The sequence below is a fragment of the Oncorhynchus mykiss genome, chromosome 5, assembly GCF_013265735.2.
Source record: "Oncorhynchus mykiss isolate Arlee chromosome 5, USDA_OmykA_1.1, whole genome shotgun sequence".
NCBI classification, from domain to species: domain Eukaryota; kingdom Metazoa; phylum Chordata; class Actinopteri; order Salmoniformes; family Salmonidae; genus Oncorhynchus; species Oncorhynchus mykiss.
Genome location: NC_048569.1, coordinates 62,768,093 through 62,786,437, shown reverse-complemented (window position 1 = coordinate 62,786,437; position 18,345 = coordinate 62,768,093). Strand labels below are relative to the sequence as shown.

Sequence of the window (18,345 nt, the reverse complement as noted above, 5' to 3'; positions counted from 1 at the left end):
TCTTCCCTACTGCCTCTGATCTGGCACTAAACACAAATGCTTCGTTTGGCACTAAAGTAATACTGCAAAAAAATGTGGCAAAGCAATTCACTTTTTGTCCTGAATACTAAATCCTAGAGGAAAACCTGATTGTCAGCTTTCCACCAGACACTGGGAAATGAATTCATCCTTCAGGTGGAATATAACCTAAAACACAAGGCCAAATCTACACTGGAGTTACCAAGAAGACAGTGAATGTGTCCGTCCAAGTTGCAGTTTTGACTTAAATCTACTTTACAATCTTAGCAAGACCTGAAAATGGTTGTCTAGCAATGTTCAACAACCAATTTGACAGAGCTTGAAGAATTTTGGAAAAAAATTATGTTGCACAGTCCAAGTGTGGAAGCCTCTTAGAGACCCAGAAAAACTCACAGCTGTAATTGTTACCAAAGGTGCTTCTACAAAGTACTGACTCAGGGGTGTGAATACTTATGTAAATTAGATATTTCTGTATTTCATTTTCAATACATTTGTACTCATTTCTAAAACATGTTTTCCCTTTGGGACTATGGGATATTGTGTGTAGATGGGTGAGAGAAAAAAAATGATTCAATCCATTTTGAATTCAGGCTGTAACAACAAGATGTGGAATAAGTCAAGGGGTATAAATACTTTCTGAAGACAGACACCACAGGGATCATGTCCTCTGGTCTGAAAACAGAAGCTGTGTTGTGGTTTCAAAGCATTGTGACAGCTTCATGAAACGAGTTACTCTGTATTCTTGACCACAAGTTTCCATGTGTGGTGGTGTTTGGTGATGACAGCTGAAGATGCGAGAAGAGCTCGCTGTCTGAAGAGGTATACTCAAATCAAACGTTTATTGGTTATGTACGCAGTTTAGCAGATGTTAGCGCATGCAGCGAAATGCTTATGTTACTAGCTCCTAACAATGCAATAAAATGTCAAACAAGTACACAAATTGAACAAAATAAAAACACAACAAATCAATAAATGTCAGAATTAATCCAATTAACACCCCAAATAGCACTAACAGTAATCCAAATGCAAATGACTTGAGGCTGTTACTGAAAATCAACTAAAATACAAACATACACGTGCATGCATATACACTAATCCTACTCGAGCATACACACACACACACACACACACACACACACACACACACACACACACACGGTACAGAGCTCATTGAAGAACGGACATCCTTTATTGTTTGATACAATGATATATAATTGTCACTCAGTTAATGTCTCATTCCTTAATACTTAATGATAGACTTGATCCAGGAAAGATACTTGGATATTTTGGTGTAGACGTTGGGCTTCTGTGGCTCATTGCAGTTTCCTTGCTGGTTGAATGACACAACACCTACTGCTGTCCCCTTACACACCAGAGGACCTCCTGAATCTCCCTGCAATGATAGTTGAAACAATGGAGGGAGAAAATAAAAAAAAACACTTTACATTTGCAAAGAAAATCGCTTATTTATAATTAATGCATTATCAGAATTAAAAGGGCAATTCCAACACTTTTCAACCTCATATTCATTATCTCCAGCACCAAACCAGTGTTTAAATATGAAGAGTTTCATTCCAAAATGCTGCATATCCAATTTCAGAAATGTTGGTAAATTAGCTTTTATTTTTTAAAGAACTTATCAATGAGATTGTTGAGTTGTTTCACTATCTAATCAATGCATGGGGTTGTTCAATGACAGACATACAGGGCCTTCGGAAAGTATTCAGACCCCTAGACTTTTTCCACATTTCGCTACCTTACAACCTTATTGTAAAACTGATTTCAAATATTTTTCCCCCTCATCAATCCACATACAATATTCCATAATAACAAAGCAAAAACCTTTACTAATTTATAAAAAATTACAAAATAAAATATCACATTTACATAAGTATTCAGACCCTTTACTCAGTACTTTCTTGAAGCACCTTTGGCAGCGATTACAGCATCGATTCTTCTTGGGTAAGACACTACAAGCTTGGCACACCTCTATTTGGGGAGGTTCTCCCATTCTTCTCGGCAAATCCTCTCAAGCTGTCAGGTTGGATGTGGAGCGTTGCTGTAAATAGAGTAAATGAAATCATAGCTTAAACTATTAAAGACCACAAAGGGAAACCCAGACGCTCTGTGCTCGCTTCCAGGCAAGCAACACTGAAGCACGCACCAGTGGGTCAGACGTTCACATACACTAAGTTGACTATGCCTTTAAACAGCTTGGAAAAATTACAGAAAATTATGTCATGGCTTTAGAAGTTTCTGATAGGCTAATTGACATAATTTGAGTCAATTGGAGTTGTACCTGTGGATGTATTTCAAGGCCTACCTTCAAACTCGGTGCCTCTTTGCTTGACATGGGAAAATCAATAGAAATCAGCCAAGACCTCAGAAAAATAATTGTAGACCTCCACGAGTCTGGTTCATCCTTGGGAGCAATTTCCAAACGCCTGAAGGTACCACGTTCATCTGTACAAACAATAGTACGCAGGTATAAACACCATGGGACCACGCGGCCGTCATACCGCTCAGGAAGGAGACGCTTTCTGTCTCCTAGAGATGAACGTACTTTGGTGCAAAAAGTGCAAATCAATCCCAGAACAACAGCAAAGGACCTTGTGAAGATGCTGGAGGAAACAAGTACAAAAGTATCTATATCCACAGTAAAACGAGTCCTATATCGACACAACCTGAAAGACCGCTCAGCTTGGAAGAAGCCACTGCTCCAAAACTGCCATAAAAAAGCCAGACTACAGTTTGCCACTGCACATGGGGACAAAGATCGTACTTTGTAGAAATGTCCTCTGTCTGATGAAACAAAAATAGAACCGTTTGGCCATAATGACCATCATTATGTTTGGAGGAAAAAGGTAGAGGCTTGCAAGTAAAACAACACCATCCCAACTGTGAACAGTGGGGGTGGCAGCATCATGTTGTGGGGCTGCTTTGATTCAGGAGGGATTGGTGCACTTCACAAAATAGATGGCATCATGAGGAGGTGAAATGATGTGGATATATTGAAGCAACATCTCAAGACATCAGTTAGGAAGTTAAAGCTTGGTCGCAAATGGGTCTTCCAAATGGACAATGACCCCAAGCATACTTCCATAGTTGTGGCAAAATGGCTTAAGGACAACAAAGTCAAGGTATTGAAGTGGCCATCACAAAACCTTGACCTCAATCCTATTGAAAATTTGTAGGCAGAACGGAAAAAGCGTGTGCGAGCAAGGAGGCCAAGAAACCTGATTCAGTTACACCAGCTCTGTCAGGAGGAATGGGCCAAAATTCACCCAACTTATTGTGGGAAGCTTGTGGAAGGCTGCCCGAAACGTTTCACCCAAGTTAAACAATTTAAAGGCAATGCTACCAAATACTAATTTAGTGTATGTAAACTTCCGACCCACTGGGTAAGTGATGAAAGAAATGAAAGCAGAAATAAAATCACTCTACTATTTTTCTGAAATTTCGCATTCTTAAAATAATTGGTGATCCTAACTGACCTAAGACAAGGAATTTTTACTAGGATTAAATGTCAGGAATAGTCAAAAACTGAGTTTAAATGTATTTGGCTAAGGTGTATGTAAACTTCCAACTTCAACTGTATCTGAGAATGCTGTTCATCGACTACAGCTCGGAGTTCAACACCATAGTGCCCACAAAACTCATCACTAAGCTAAGGGCTCAGGGACTAAACACCTCCCTCTGCAACTGGATCCTGGACTTCCTGACGGGCCGCCCTCAGGTGGTAAGAGTAAGCAACAATACGTCTGCCACGCTAATCCTTAACACTGGGGCCCCTCAGGGGTGTGTACTTAGTCCCCTCCTGTACTTCCTGTTCACCCACGACTGCGTGGCCAAACACAACAACAACAACACCATCATTTAGTTTGCTGACGACACACCAGTGGTAGGCCTGATCACCGACAACGATGAGACAGCATTTAGGGAGGAGGTCAGAGAACTGGCAGTGTGGTGCTAGGACAACAGCCTCTCCCTCAATGTGAGCAAGACAAAGTAGCTGACCTTGGACTACATGAAAAGGCCCCCATTAACATTGATGGGGCTGTAGTGGAGCGGGTTGAGAGTATCAAGTTCCTTGGTGTCCACATCACCAACGATCTATCATGGTCCAAGCACACCAAGACAGTCGTGAAGAGGGCACAACAAAGCCTATTCCCCCTCAGGAGACTGAAAAGATTTGGCATGGGTGCTCAGATCCTCAAATGGTTCTACAGCTGCACCTGGTTGCATCGCTGCCTGGTATGGCAACTGCTCTGCCTCCAACCGCAAGGCACTACAGAGGGTAGTGCGTACGGCCCAGTTAATCACTGGGGCCAAGCTTCCTGCCATACAGGACCTATATAATAGGCGGTGTCAGAGGAAAGCCCATAAAATTGTCAGAGACTCCTGTCTCCAAAGTTAGACTTTCCTCTGCTACCGCAAGTCTAGGACCAAAAGGCTCCTCAACAGCTTCTACCCCCAAGCCGTTAGACTGCTGAACAATTAATACAAATTAACCCCCCCCCCCCCTCTTTTGTACACTGCTGCTACTCCCTGTTTGTTTGTTACCTATGCATAGTCACTTTGCCCCCATCTACATGTACACATTACCTCAACTAGCCTGTACCCCTGCACACTGACTCGGTACCAGTTCCCCCTGTATATCGCCTCGTTATTGTGTTACTTTTTATTAGAGCCTACTTGGTAAATATTTTCTTCACCTTAAAGTCTACACTTGTTGTATTCGGAGCATGTGGCAAATCAAGTTGTATTTTCAGGTCTCCAGAGATGTTCGATCATGAACCTTCGCCCCCAGTCTGAGTTCCTGAGCATTATGGTGCAGGTTTTCATCAAGGATCTCTGTACTGTACTCCGTTCATCTTTGCCTCGATCCTGACTAATCTCGCAGTCCCTGTCGCTGAAAAACATCCCCACGGCATAATGCTGCCAACACCATGCTTCACCGTAGGGATGGTGCCAGGTCTCCTCCAGAAGTGACTCTTGGCATTCAGGCCAAAGATTTCAATCTTGGTTTCATCAGACAATATAATCTCGTTTCTCATAATCTGAGAGTCCTTTAGGTGCCTTTTGACAAACTCCAAGCAGGCTGTCATGCGCCTTTTACTGAGGAGTTGCCACTCTTCCGTAAAAGCCTGATTGGTGAAGTGCTGCAGAGATGGTTGGCTTTCTGGAAGGTTCTCCCATCTCAACAAAGGAACTCTAGAGCTCTGTCAGAGTGGTCTCCTCCCTGACCAAGGCCCTACTCCCCCGATTGCTCAGTTTGGCTCGGTGGTCAGCTCTAGGAAGAGTCTTGGGGGTTTCAAACTTCTTCCATTTAAGAATGATGGAGGCCACTGTGCTGCATACATTTTTGGCACCCTTCCACAGATCTGTGCCTTGACACAATCCTGTCTCGCAGCTCTACGGACAATTCATTCGTCCTCATGGCTTGGTTTTTGCCCTGACATGCACTGTCAAGTGTGGGATCTTATATAGACAGGTGTGTGCCTTTCCAAATCATGTCCAAACAATTGTATTTACCACAGGTGGACTCTTTCAACGTGAATATAAATATTTTATACACACATGAAGGTACCCATAAACAATCATTTCTGATGGAAAAACACAAATGTGAAAACATTTGTGGATGTAGCGTTTTGGAAATAATCAGTTCATGTGTGAAAACGCATTTGTAGGATCTGTGGTTAAAATTACACTGCTCAAAAAAATAAGGGGAACACTTAAACAACACAATGTAACTCCAAGTCAATCACACTTCTGTGAAATCAAACTGTCCACTTAGGAAGCAACACTGATTGACAAGAAATTTCACATGCTGTTGTGCAAATGGAATAGACAACAGGTGGAAATTATAGGCAATTAGCAAGACACCCTCAATAAAGGAGTGGTTCTGCAGGTGGTGACAACAGACCACTTCTCAGTTCCTATGCTTCCTGGCTGATGTTTTGGTCACTTTTGAATGCTGGCGGTGCTTTCACTCTAGTGGTAGCATGAGACGGAGTCTACAACCCACACAAGTGGCTCAGGTAGTGCAGCTCATCCAGGATGGCACATCAATGCGAGCTGTGGCAAGAAGGTTTGCTGTGTCTGTCAGCGTAGTGTCCAGAGCATGGAGGCGCTACCAGGAGACAGGCCAGTACATCAGGAGACGTGGAGGAGGTTGTAGGAGGGCAACAACCCAGCAGCAGGACTGCTACCTCCGCCTTTTTTCAAGGAGGAGCAGGAGGAGCACTGCCAGAGCCCTGCAAAATGACCTCCAGCAGGCCACAAATGTGCATGTGTCTGCTCAAACAGTCAGAAACAAACTCAATGAGGGTGGTATGAGGGCCCAACGTCCACAGGTGGGGGTTGTGCTTACAGCCCAACACCGTGCAGGACGTTTGGCATTTGCCAGAGAACACCAAGATTGGCAAATTCGCCACTGGCGCCCTGTGCTCTTCACAGATGAAAGCAGGTTCACACTGAGCACGTGACAGATGTGAGTCTGGAGATGCCGTGGAGAACGTTCTGCTGCCTGCAACATCCTCCAGCATGACCGGTTTGGCGGTGGGTCAGACACCCTGGACCCAAACTGCTACAGACCTTTATCCATCCTGCCCTGCCTATCTAAGGTCTTCGAAAGCCTAGTCAACAAACAGATCACTGACCATCTCGAATCCCACCGTACCTTCAACGCTGTGCAATCTGGTTTGTTTGCCGGTCACGGGTGCACCTCAGCCACGCTCAAGGTACTAAACGATATCATAACCGCCATCGATAAAAGACAGTACTGTGCAGCCGTCTTCATCGACCTGGCCAAGGCTTTCGACTCTGTCAATCACCATATTCTTATCGGCAGACTCAGTAGCCTCGGTTTTTCTAATGACTGCCTCGCCTGGTTCACCAACTACTTTGCAGACAGAGTTCAGTGTGTCAAATCGGAGGGCATGTTGTCCGGTCCTCTGGCAGTCTCTATGGGGGTGCCACAGAGTTCAATTCTCGGGCCGACTCTTTTCTCTGTATATATCAATGATGTTGCTCTTGCTGCGGGCGATTCCCTGATCCACCTCTACGCAGACGACACCATTCTGTATACTTCTGGCCCTTCCTTGGACACTGTGCTATATAACCTCCAAACGAGCTTCAATGCCATACAACACTCCTTCCGTGGCCTCCAACTGCTCTTAAACGCTAGTAAAACCAAATGCATGCTTTTCAACCGTTCGCTGCCTGCACCCACACGCCCCACTAGCATCACCACCCTGGATGGTTCCGACCTAGAATATGTGGACATCTATAAGGACCTAGGTGTCTGGCTAGACTGTGAACTCTCCTTCCAGACTCATATCAAACATCTCCAATCTAAAATCAAATCTAGAGTCGGCTTTCTATTCCGCAACAAAGCCTCCTTCACTCACGCCGCCAAACTTACCCTAGTAAAACTGACTATCCTACCGATCCTCGACTTCGGCGATATCATCTACAAAATAGCTTCCAATACTCTACTCAGCAAACTGGATGCAGTTTATCACAGTGCCATCCGTTTTGTTACTAAAGCACCTTATACCACCCACCACTGCGACCTGTATGCTCTAGTCGGCTGGTCCTCGCTACATATTCGTCGCCAGACCCACTGCTCCAGGTCATCTACAAGTCCATGCTAGGTAAAGCTCTGCCTTATCTCAGTTCACTGGTCACGATGGCAACACCCACCCGTAGCACGCGCTCCAGCAGGTGTATCTCACTGACCATCCCTAAAGCCAACACCTCATTTGGCCGCCCTCCATGTGCTCACCAGAGGTAGCTTGACTGCCATTAGGTACCGAGATGAGATCCTCAGACCCTTTGTGAGACCATATGCTGGTGCGATTGGCCCTGGGTTCCTCCTAATGCAAGACAATGCTAGACCTCATGTGGCTGGAGTGTGTCAGCAGTTCCTGCAAGAGGAAGGCATTGATGCTATGGACTGGCCCACCCGTTCCCCAGACCTGAATCCAATTGAGCACATCTGGGACATCATGTCTCGCTCCATCCACCAACGCCACGTTGCACCACAGACTGTCCAGGAGTTGGCGGATGCTTTAGTCCAGGTCTGGGAGGAGATCCCTCAGGAGACCATCCGCCACCTCATCAGGAGCATGCCCAGGCGTTGTAGGGTGGTCATACAGGCACGTGGAGGCCACACACACTACTGATCCTCATTTTGACTTGTTTTAAGGACATTACATCAAAGTTGGATCAGCCTGTAGTGTGGTTTTCCACTTTAATTTTGAGTGTGACTCCAAATCCAGTCCTCCATGGGTTGATAAATTTGATTTCTATCGATCATTTTTGTGTGATTTTGTTGTCAGCACATTCAACTATGTAAAGAAAAAAGTATTTAATAAGAATATTTAATTCATTCAGATCTAGGATGTGTTATTTTAGTGTTCCCTTTATTTTTTTGAGCAGTGTATTTTCAAGACCTGTAACGCGTTTCTAGGCCAAGGGAGGGCATTTCCTTCCTCCCCATGTCACCACAAATCACATAGTGACTGAAAATGTTTACATTTTTGATGTTGTCATTGAGTGGAACTGTTTTACTACAAAGTTTTGAAATGCGCCATGTTCACACTGGTATTGTGCTGGTGATAATGAAAATGAGGTTTAAAAGTGGTGGAGTTGCCCTTTAACTACATTCTATGACCATACCTGGCAAACACCCTTATAATCAGCAGCGGTACCACCGGCACATATCAGAGACGGGGTTATGGTGGCAGTGTTCCCCCAAGATCTCTGGCAGGAACGTCTGTCTACAACGGTGACATTCACCTCCAGAAGGCGTGGGTTTGCAGTGCCCCCTGTTTCTGTGGCACCCCACCCTGCCACGGTACAGAAGGATTTGGCCTTGATGTCCTGGTCTTTCTTAGGGAGAGGGATCTGCTGCACAGCTTTGCTCTTCGGGGTCGTTTTGACAAGCTACAGTTAGAGCACATGACTGTAGTTAGGTTTTCTAATAAGCTATAGGATATATTATGCAACATCAATAGCCACTATGTACGCACATGGTCAAAGGTTTTCATACATGACTATGGGTCGTGTGGCTCAGTTGGTTGAGCATGGCGCTTGTAAGTTGCCAAAGTTGTGGGTTCGATTCCCAAGGAGGACCAGTACAAACAAAATGAAAAAATTATGATGTATGAATATTGTAAGTTAGTCTGCATAAGAGCATCTGCTAAATGACTAAAATGTAGATGTAAATCACACCTCGTTTGAAAAAAAATGAAATGTTAATATATGTTATTTATAACAGTACATTTGGCATTTATTATTTGGGGAATGGGGTGCTAAGCTAAGAAACATTCTCACATTGTGCATACTTCCTTTGTCATGTACCTGCAACAACATGATGTCGTTCTCCAATGTCTTAGCATTGTAACCAGGATGTATGTGGTAATATTTCACATCAATCCTGTAAGAAGAACTTTCCTGTCTTGTGATGTCATGAGCACCAACCACAACCGTCAGATTCACAGCCCTATGAAGAGGAAACCACAGTATACTTACTGAGCAGCTAAGCACACAGAACATTCTACAGCATAAAACAAATCTGCAATTTTTAAACAGATACCACATAATTATTTTTGACTTTTAGGTGTGAGTAGTTGAAGTTGTAGATGTCATTTTCTTACATAAATAGTTCAATAGGATAAGAGTAAAACACAATTACCATTTGTAGCAGTGGGCGGCTGTCATGACAAAGCTCTCAGACACGAGGAACCCTCCACAGATGTGTGACTTCTTTGCTTGTACAGAGACCATGTAGGGTTTGGAGTGGCGTGTGGCTTCTGCTCCATTCACTATGCCGGAGTCCTGGTAGGCTGGGACAGAGAGATTTGCCTAAATGAAACGTAGGTAGTGGTAGGCTATCACATCGGTACAAGATATTTCATTATTTTTCATTTAAAAAATATATCTACACTACCATTCAGAAGTTTGGGGTCACTTAGAAATGTCCATGAAATTAGTTGCAAAATGAATAGGAAATATAGTCAAGTCGTTGAAAAGGTTATAAATAATGATTTTTAATTTAAATAATAATTGTGTCCAAACTTAGCTTTCGTCAAAGAATCCTCCATTTGCCACAATTACAGCCTTGCAGACCTTTGGCATTCTAGTTGTCAATTTGTTGAGGTAATCTGAAGAGATTTCACCCCATGCTTCCTGAAGCACCTCCCATAAATTAGATTGGCTTAATGGGCACTTTTTATGTACCATACGGTCAAGCTGCTCCCACAACAGCTCAATAGGGTTGAGATCCGGTGACTGTGCTGGCCACTCCATTAGAGACAGAATACCAGCTGACTGCTTCTTCCCTAAATAGTTTTTTCATAGTTTGGAGCTGTGCTTTGGGTCATTGTCCTGTTCTAGGAGGAAATTGGCTCAAATTAAGCGTTGCAAAATGGAGTTTCAGCCTTCCTACTTTAAGATGCCTTTTACCCTGTACAAATCTCAAACTTTACCACCACCAAAGCACCCCCAGACATCACATTGCCTCCACCATGATTGACAGATGGCGTCAAGCACTCCTCCAGCATATTTTCATTTTTTCTGCGTCTCACGAATGTTCTTCTTTGTGATCCAAACACCTCAAACTTAGATTCGCCTGTCCATAACACCTTTTTCCAATCTTCCTCTGTCCAGTGTCTGTGTTCTTTTACCCATCTTAATCTTTTATTTTTATTGGCCAGTCTGAGATATGGCTTTTTCTTTGCAACTCTGCCTAGGAGGCCAGAATCCCAGAGTCGCCTCTTCACTGTTGACATTGAGACTGGTGTTTTGCGGGTACTATTTGATGAAGCTGCCAGTTGAGGACTTGAGGCGTCTCTTTCTCAAAATTTTACACTAATGTACTTGTCCTCTTGCTCATTTGTGCACCAGGGCCTCCCACTCCTCTTTCTGTTCTGGTTAGAGCCGGTTTGCACTGTTCTGTGAAGGGAGTAGTACACAGCGTTGTACGAGATCTTCAGTTTCTTGACAATTTCTTGCATGGAATAGCCTTCATTTCTCAGAACAAGAATAGACTGATGAGTTTCAGAAGAAAGTGCTTTGTTTCTGGCCATTTTAGCCTGTAATCGAACCCACAAATGCTGATGCTCCAGATATTCAACTAGTCTAAAGAAGGCCAGTTTTATTGCTTCTTTAATCAGGACAACAGTTTTCAGCTGTGCTAACATAACTGCAAAAGGGTTTTATAATGATCAATTAGCCTTTTATAATGATATACTTGGATTAGCTAACACAACGTGCCTTTGGATACATGAGTGATGGTTGCTGATAATGGGCCTCTGTACACCTATGTAAATGTAGATATTCCATGACAAATCTGCCGTTTCCAGCGAAAATAGTCATTTACAACATTAACAATGTCTACACTGTATTTCTGATCCATTTGATGTTATTTTAAATGGACCAAAAAAAAACGCTTTTCTTACGAAAACAAGGACAGTTCAATGTGACCCCAAACTTTTGAACAGTAGTGTATATATGTTTTAAACTTAACTGACTTGCCTAGTTAAGCAAAGGTTAAAACATATATACACTACTGTTCAAAAGTTTGGGGTCACATTGAACTGTCCTTGTTTTCGTAAGAAAAGCGTTTTTTTTTGGTCCATTTAAAATAACATCAAATGGATCAGAAATACAGTGTAGACATTGTTAATGTTGTAAATGACTTGATTCCCTTAAAATCATTCTCAATCTTTCTTTTATCAAATGTAAATGTGATATAATGTACGATATTGATGTTGAATGAGAGACTTTTAAAAGCAATTAAAATAATAAAGTAATAAAAATACAATTTTAAAAAGTAAAGAGCAGAATCCAGGCTGTATCACAACTGACTTGCCTAATTAAGTAAAGGTTCAGAACTAATTCTTATTTACAATGACGGCCTACACCGGCCAAACCCGGACGACGCTGGGCCAATTGTGCACCGCCCTATGGGCCTCCCAATCATGGCCGGTTGTGATACAGCCTGGATTCTGCTCTTTACTTTTTAAAATTGTATTTGTATGACTTTATTTTTCTTGCTTTAAAAGTCTCTCATTCAACATCAATACTGTACATTGTATCACATTTACATTTGATAAAAGAAAGATTGAGAATGATTTTAAGGGAATCAAGTCATTTACAACATTAACAATGTCTACACTGTATTTCTGATCAATTTTATGTTATTTTAAATGGACCCAAAAAATTTGCATTTCTTTCAAAAACAAGGACATTTCTAAGTGACCCCCGGACGACGCTGGGCCAATTGTGCGCCGCCCTATGGGCCTCCCAATCATGGCCGGTTGTGATACAGCCTGGATTCTGCTCTTTACTTTTTAAAATTGTATTTGTATTACTTTATTATTAGTTGATTTTTTATTGCTTTAAAAATATTTCTCATTCAACATCAATACAATACATTATCACATTTACATTTGATAAAGAGATTGAGAATGATTTTAAGGAAATAAGAAGTAATTTACAACATTAAATGTTTCACTCTATTTCTGATCAATTTGATGATATTTTAAATGGAAATAAATATAAAAATTAAAATGTTTTTCTTTCAAAAACAAGGATATTTCTAAGTGACCCCAAACCTTTGAACGGTAGAGTATCTATGTATATATATTATTATTTTTTGAATGGTAGAGTATTTTTTTTTAACTGCTCTTTACTTTTTAAAATTGTGTTTTTATTACTTTATTGTTATTTGTATTTTTTTGCTTTAAAAATCTCTCATTGAACATCAATACCATACATTACATTTCATTGTAAAGAAAAATTGAGAATGATTAAGGGAATCAAAAGTCAAGAACTTCATCGTTCACCCTCTCCACGTTTCGTTTCAATGGTTCTTCTCCTTTTCAATTCAATTCATATTTGTTTAAAGACTGTCTCGCTGGAAACCAAAATATTTTCAAATGTATGTCAGCACAGGGTTTTCCATATTTGTGCGTTTACTGTACTTTACAATACAACTAAATTATTAATTGTACCATAATTGTCAGGTAACATTGTAAAACCAGAAAGAAGACCTGTGTGTCTATGTCCCTAGCGTCCCTTTGCTGTTCCAGAGAGTAGAAGGTCAAATGTCCCACTCTGCTGCCCTCTGACCCAAGAGTGTGTAGACGTCAAAGGTGAAGTTTGGTCTTACCTGTGAGCCCTGGAGCAGGCAGGAGAGTGATGAGCAGGAGCAGGAGAGATGTGGCAGCCATGTTGTCAAAGAGCGTGTCTGAGAACGTGTTTGAGAGAGTGTGATGGGGTCTTTGTCTTCTCAGACTGGTGGGTTTAGAAGTGCAGAGTGTCTCTATGAACTTCTTCACAGGATGTACCACCTTAGCTTCACAGGATCACACCTATCAGAGTGTGAACTTTCCTTACGTACTATCAATTGACACCTCTTATAGGCCTAGATCATCTACCACATTGTGACTTAATATTTGCTTATAATATATTTTTCTACCTAATTGTACTATAAGTTAACTTTCTTTGATCAAACAAATGGACTGTTTTAATCACTACTTTTTCACTTGAAAAATGGCTTAAAGTATTTGTAATTCCAGATAGTATTCATGGTTTAATATCACTGTAATGCTTGTATTTACTTAAGAAATGCTTGTAGACTCATTTTGTCAGCCATGTGTCTCAGCTACTGTAGTATATCCAGCAGAGGGGACAAGAGTCACAAATATTTCTGAGAGTTATCCAGTCTTACATCCAAAAGATTATGCAGCGTCCCCAGTGGAAAGAATCAACATGGTGCTGGTTACCCACATTCAGTGATTCTCCCCTCCCACAATGCATTGTGCAACATTAACCGAGTGTATTTTACATAACATCAGAGAATTTCACCAGCTTATCCCCTGTTATTACCTATTTATAAAGTCTATGCTTTCTCCCTCATTCAAGACAAGATATATATTTCTTGCATGGTCGATGCCCTCCTTTCTTTTTCTTCTTTTTTTCACCTTTATTTAACCAGGTAGGCTAGTTGAGAACAAGTTCTCATTTACAATTGCGACCTGGTCAAGATAAAGCAAAGCAGTTCGACACATACAACACAGAGTTACACATGGAGTAAAACAAACATACAGTCAATAATACAGTAGAAAAATAAGTCTATATACAATATGAGCAAATAAGGTGAGATAAGGGAGGTGAAGGCAAAAATTTTTTTTTTTAAATAAGGCCATGGTGGGAAGTAAATACAATATAGCAAGTAAAACACTGGAATGGTAGATTTGCAGTGGGAGAATGTGCATGGTAGAGATAGAAATAATGGGGTGCAAAGGAGCAAAATAAATACAGTAGGGGGAGAGGTAGTTGTTTGGGCTAAATTATAGATGGGCTATGTACAGGTGCAGTAATCTGTGAGCTGCTCTGACAGCTGGTGCTTAAAGCTAGTGAGGGAGATAAGTGTTTCCAGTTTCAGAGATTTGTAGTTCGTTCCAGTCATTGGCAGCAGAGAACTGGAAGGAGAGGCGGCCAAAGGAAGAATTGGTTTTGAGGGTGACCAGAGAGATATACCTGCTGGAGCGCGTGCTACAGGTGGGTGCTGCTATGGTGACCAGCGAGCTGAGATAAGGGGGGACTTTACCTAGCAGGGTCTTGTAGATGACCTGGAGCCAGTGGGTTTGGCGACAAGTATGAAGCGAGGGCCAGCCAAGGAGAGCGTACAGGTCGCAGTGGTGGGTAGTGTATGGGGCTTTGGTGACAAAATGGATGGCACTGTGAGAGACTGCATCCAATTTATTGAGTAGGGTATTGGAGGCTATTTTGTAAATGACATCGCCGAAGTCGAGGATCGGTAGGATGGTCAGTTTTACAAGGGTATGTTTGGCAGCATGAGTGAAGGATGCTTTGTTGCGAAATAGGAAGCCAATTCTAAATTTAACTTTGGATTGGAGATGTTTGATGTGAGTCTGGAAGGAGAGTTTACAGTCTAACCAGACACCTAGGTATTTGTAGTTGTCCACATATTCTAAGTCAGAACCGTCCGGAGTAGTGATGTTGGATGGGTGGGCAGGTGCAGGCAGTGATTGGTTGAAGAGCATGCATTTAGTTTTACTTGTATTTAAGAGCAATTGGAGGCCACGGAAGGAGAGTTGTATGTCATTGAAGCTCGTCTGAAGGGTTGTTAACACAGTGTCCAAAGAAGGGCCAGAAGTATACAGAATGGTGTCGTCTGCGTAGAGGTGGATCAGAGACTCACCAGCAGCAAGAGCGACATCAGTGATGTATACAGAGAAAAGAGTCGGTCCAGGAATTTAACCCTGTGGCACCCCCATAGAGACTGCCAGAGGCCCGGACAACAGGCCCTCCGATTTGACACACTGAACTCTATCAGAGAAGTAGTTGGTGAACCAGGCGAGGCAATCATTTGAGAAACCAAGGCTATCGAGTCTGCCGATGAGGATGTTGTGATTGACAGAGTCGAAAGCCTTGGCCAGGTCAATGAATACGGCTGCACAATATTGTTTCTTATCGATGGCAGTTAAGATATCGTTTAGGACCTTGAGCGTGGCTGAGAATAGCGGAGAAGGTATGGTGGGATTCGAAATGGTCGGTAATCTGTTTGTTGACTTGGCTTTCGAAGACCTTAGAAAGGCAGGGTAGGATAGATATAGATCTGTAGCAGTTTTGGTCAAGAGTGTCCCCCCCTTTGAAGAGGGGGATGACCGCAGTTGCTTTCCAATCTTTGGCAATCTCAGACGACACGAAAGAGAGGTTGAACAGGCTAGTAATAGGGGTTGAAACAATTTCGGCAGATCATTTTTGAAAGAGAGGGTCCAGATTGTCTAGCCCGGCTGATTTGTAGGGGTCCAGATTTTGCCGCTCTTTCAGAACATCAGCTGACTGGATTTAGGAGAAGGAGAAATGGGGAGGCTTGGGCGAGTTGCTGCGTGGGGGGGGGGGGGGGGGGGGTGCAGTGCTGTTGACCGGAGTAGGGGTAGCCAGGTGGAAAGCATGTCCAGCCGTAGAAATATACTTATTGAAATTCTCAATTATAGTGGATTTATCGGTGGTGACAGTGTTTCCTATCCTCAGTGCAGTGGGCAGCTGGGAGGAGGTGTTCTTATTCTCCATGGACTTTAGTGTCCCAGAACTTTTGAGTTTGTGTTGCAGGAAGCAAATTTCTGCTTGAAAAAGCTAGCCTAGTCTTTTCTAACTGCCTGTATATATTGGTTTCTAGCTTCCCTGAAAAGTTGCATGTCACGGTGGCTGTTCGATGCTAATGCAGAACGCCATAGGATGTCTTTGTGTTGGTTAAGGGCAGTCAGGTCTGGAGAGAACCAAGGGCTATATCTGTTCCTGGTTCTAAATTTCTTGAATGGGGCATGCTTATTTAAGATGGCGAGGAAGGCATTTAAAAATAAATCGGGCATCCTCTGACGGGATGAGATCAATATCCTTCCAGGATACCCTGGCCAGGTCGATTAGAAAGGCCTGCTCGCTAAAGTGTTTCAGGGAGCGTTTGACAGTGATGAGGGGAGGTCGTTTGACCGCTGACCCATTACGGATGTAGGCAATGAGGCAGTGATCGCTGAGATCTTGGTTGAAAACAGCAGAGGTGTATTTAGAGGGCAAGTTGGTTAGGATGATATCTATGAGGGTGCCCGTGTTTACGGCTTTGGGGTGGGACCTGGTAGGTTCATTGATAATTTGTGTGAGGTTGAGGGCATCAAGTTTAGATTGTAGGATGGCTGGGGTGTTAAGCATGTTCCAGTTTAGGTCGCCTAGCAGCACGAGCTCTGAAGACAGATGGGGGGCAATCAGTTCACATATGTTGTCCAGAGCACAGCTGGGGGCAGAGGGGGGTCTATAGCAGGCGTCAACGGTGAGAGACTTGTTTTTAGAGAGGTGGATTTTTAAAAGTAGAACCATGAGCAACTAGACGTTAACATTGTGTGGCCACACCACTCTAAATACCAAAAAATATGCTTATTTTAATTTCACAGTGCACACAATTTAAAACGGCCAAACTCCATTCACAACAGGATTCAGTTGGTAAGAGACAGACATTCAGTTAAAACTAGGAATAGATTGTCCATCATCTATGTCTTTTCCCAGCAGAGAAGAGAAATGGGAAAAATAGGAACCAATCTATTTAAATCAAAATAATATTTCAGTGTCAGGTGAGAGGCGCTGCTAGCAGCTGAGGAGCTGTAGGGTTACCACTGTGGTAGGCAGACTCCCAGACAACCCGTGGAATTACTCCAGCAACTGGCCATGCCCGGGCATGGCATTCAGCCAACGTTTGGACCCCCCTCCACGCGCCCCATCCAACCTGCCAGAGCTTGAGAGGATCTGTAGAGAAGAAAGGGAGAAACACCCCAAATACAGATGGGTATGACGCTACAAGCTTGGCACAAGGCTGTATTCGCTGCCAAAGGTGCTTCAACAAAGTACTGACTACAGTTTTTATTTGTAGTAAATTTGCAAAACTTTCTAAAAACCTGTTTTTGCTTTGTCATTATGTGGCATTGTGTGTAGATTGATGAGGGGAGGGGGGGATTTTTAATCAATTTTAGAATAAGGCTGTAACTTGAAATGTGTAAAAAGTAAAAGGTGTCTGAACTTCTCGAACCAATCAAGTTGTAAAAACATCTCAAGGATGATCAATGGAAACAGGATGCACCCGAGCTCAATTTTGAGTCTGATAGCAAAGGGTCTGAATACTTATGTAAATAGGCATGTTATTTATTTTGAATACATTCGCTAAAATTTCAAAAAACCTGTTTTCGCATTGGCATCGTGTGTGTAGATTGCTGAGTTTATTTTAAATTTAATCAATTTTAGAATAAGGCTGTAACGTAGCAAAATGTGGAAACAGTCAAGAATACTTTCCGAGGGCACGGTTTATCCTTTTTCAGAAATGTTAACTTTTATTGTTTGAAGTAATTATGCTAGAGATTGGTGTTTTTTTCCACTATCTAATCATGGCATGGGATTTGTTCAGTGACACTTGGTTTAATTTCAGACAAATATATTTTTTAAATACGGTAAGCAAATGGCTACCCGGACTATTTGCATTGTGTGCCCCCCCCCAACCAACCCCTCTTTAACGCTGCAGCTACTCGGTTTATCATATATGCATACACTCATGTACAGTGCCTTGCGAAAGTATTCGGCCCCCTTGAACTTTGCGACCTTTTGCCACATTTCAGGCTTCAAACATAAAGATATAAAACTGTATTTTTTTGTGAAGAATCAACAAGTGGGACACAATCATGAAGTGGAACGACATTTATTGGATATTTCAAACTTTTTTAACAAATCAAAAACTGAAAAATTGGG

At 42.4% G+C, this 18,345-nt stretch overlaps 1 protein-coding gene across 1 annotated transcript; it reads right to left on the bottom strand.

Annotated features, from left to right (window-relative positions):
- Positions 1–860: 860 nt before the first annotated feature.
- On the bottom strand, positions 861–13,338 carry LOC110524272 (mast cell protease 1A). The gene is made up of 5 exons (XM_021603762.2): positions 13,202–13,338; positions 9,722–9,872; positions 9,388–9,529; positions 8,704–8,970; positions 861–1,411 (listed from the first exon to the last, which is right to left on the bottom strand). The coding sequence occupies exons 1-5, from the start codon at positions 13,260–13,262 to the stop codon at positions 1,259–1,261; spliced, it is 774 nt and encodes a 257-aa protein (XP_021459437.1). The 5' UTR covers positions 13,263–13,338; the 3' UTR covers positions 861–1,258.
- Between the last annotated feature and the right edge of the window lie 5,007 nt (positions 13,339–18,345).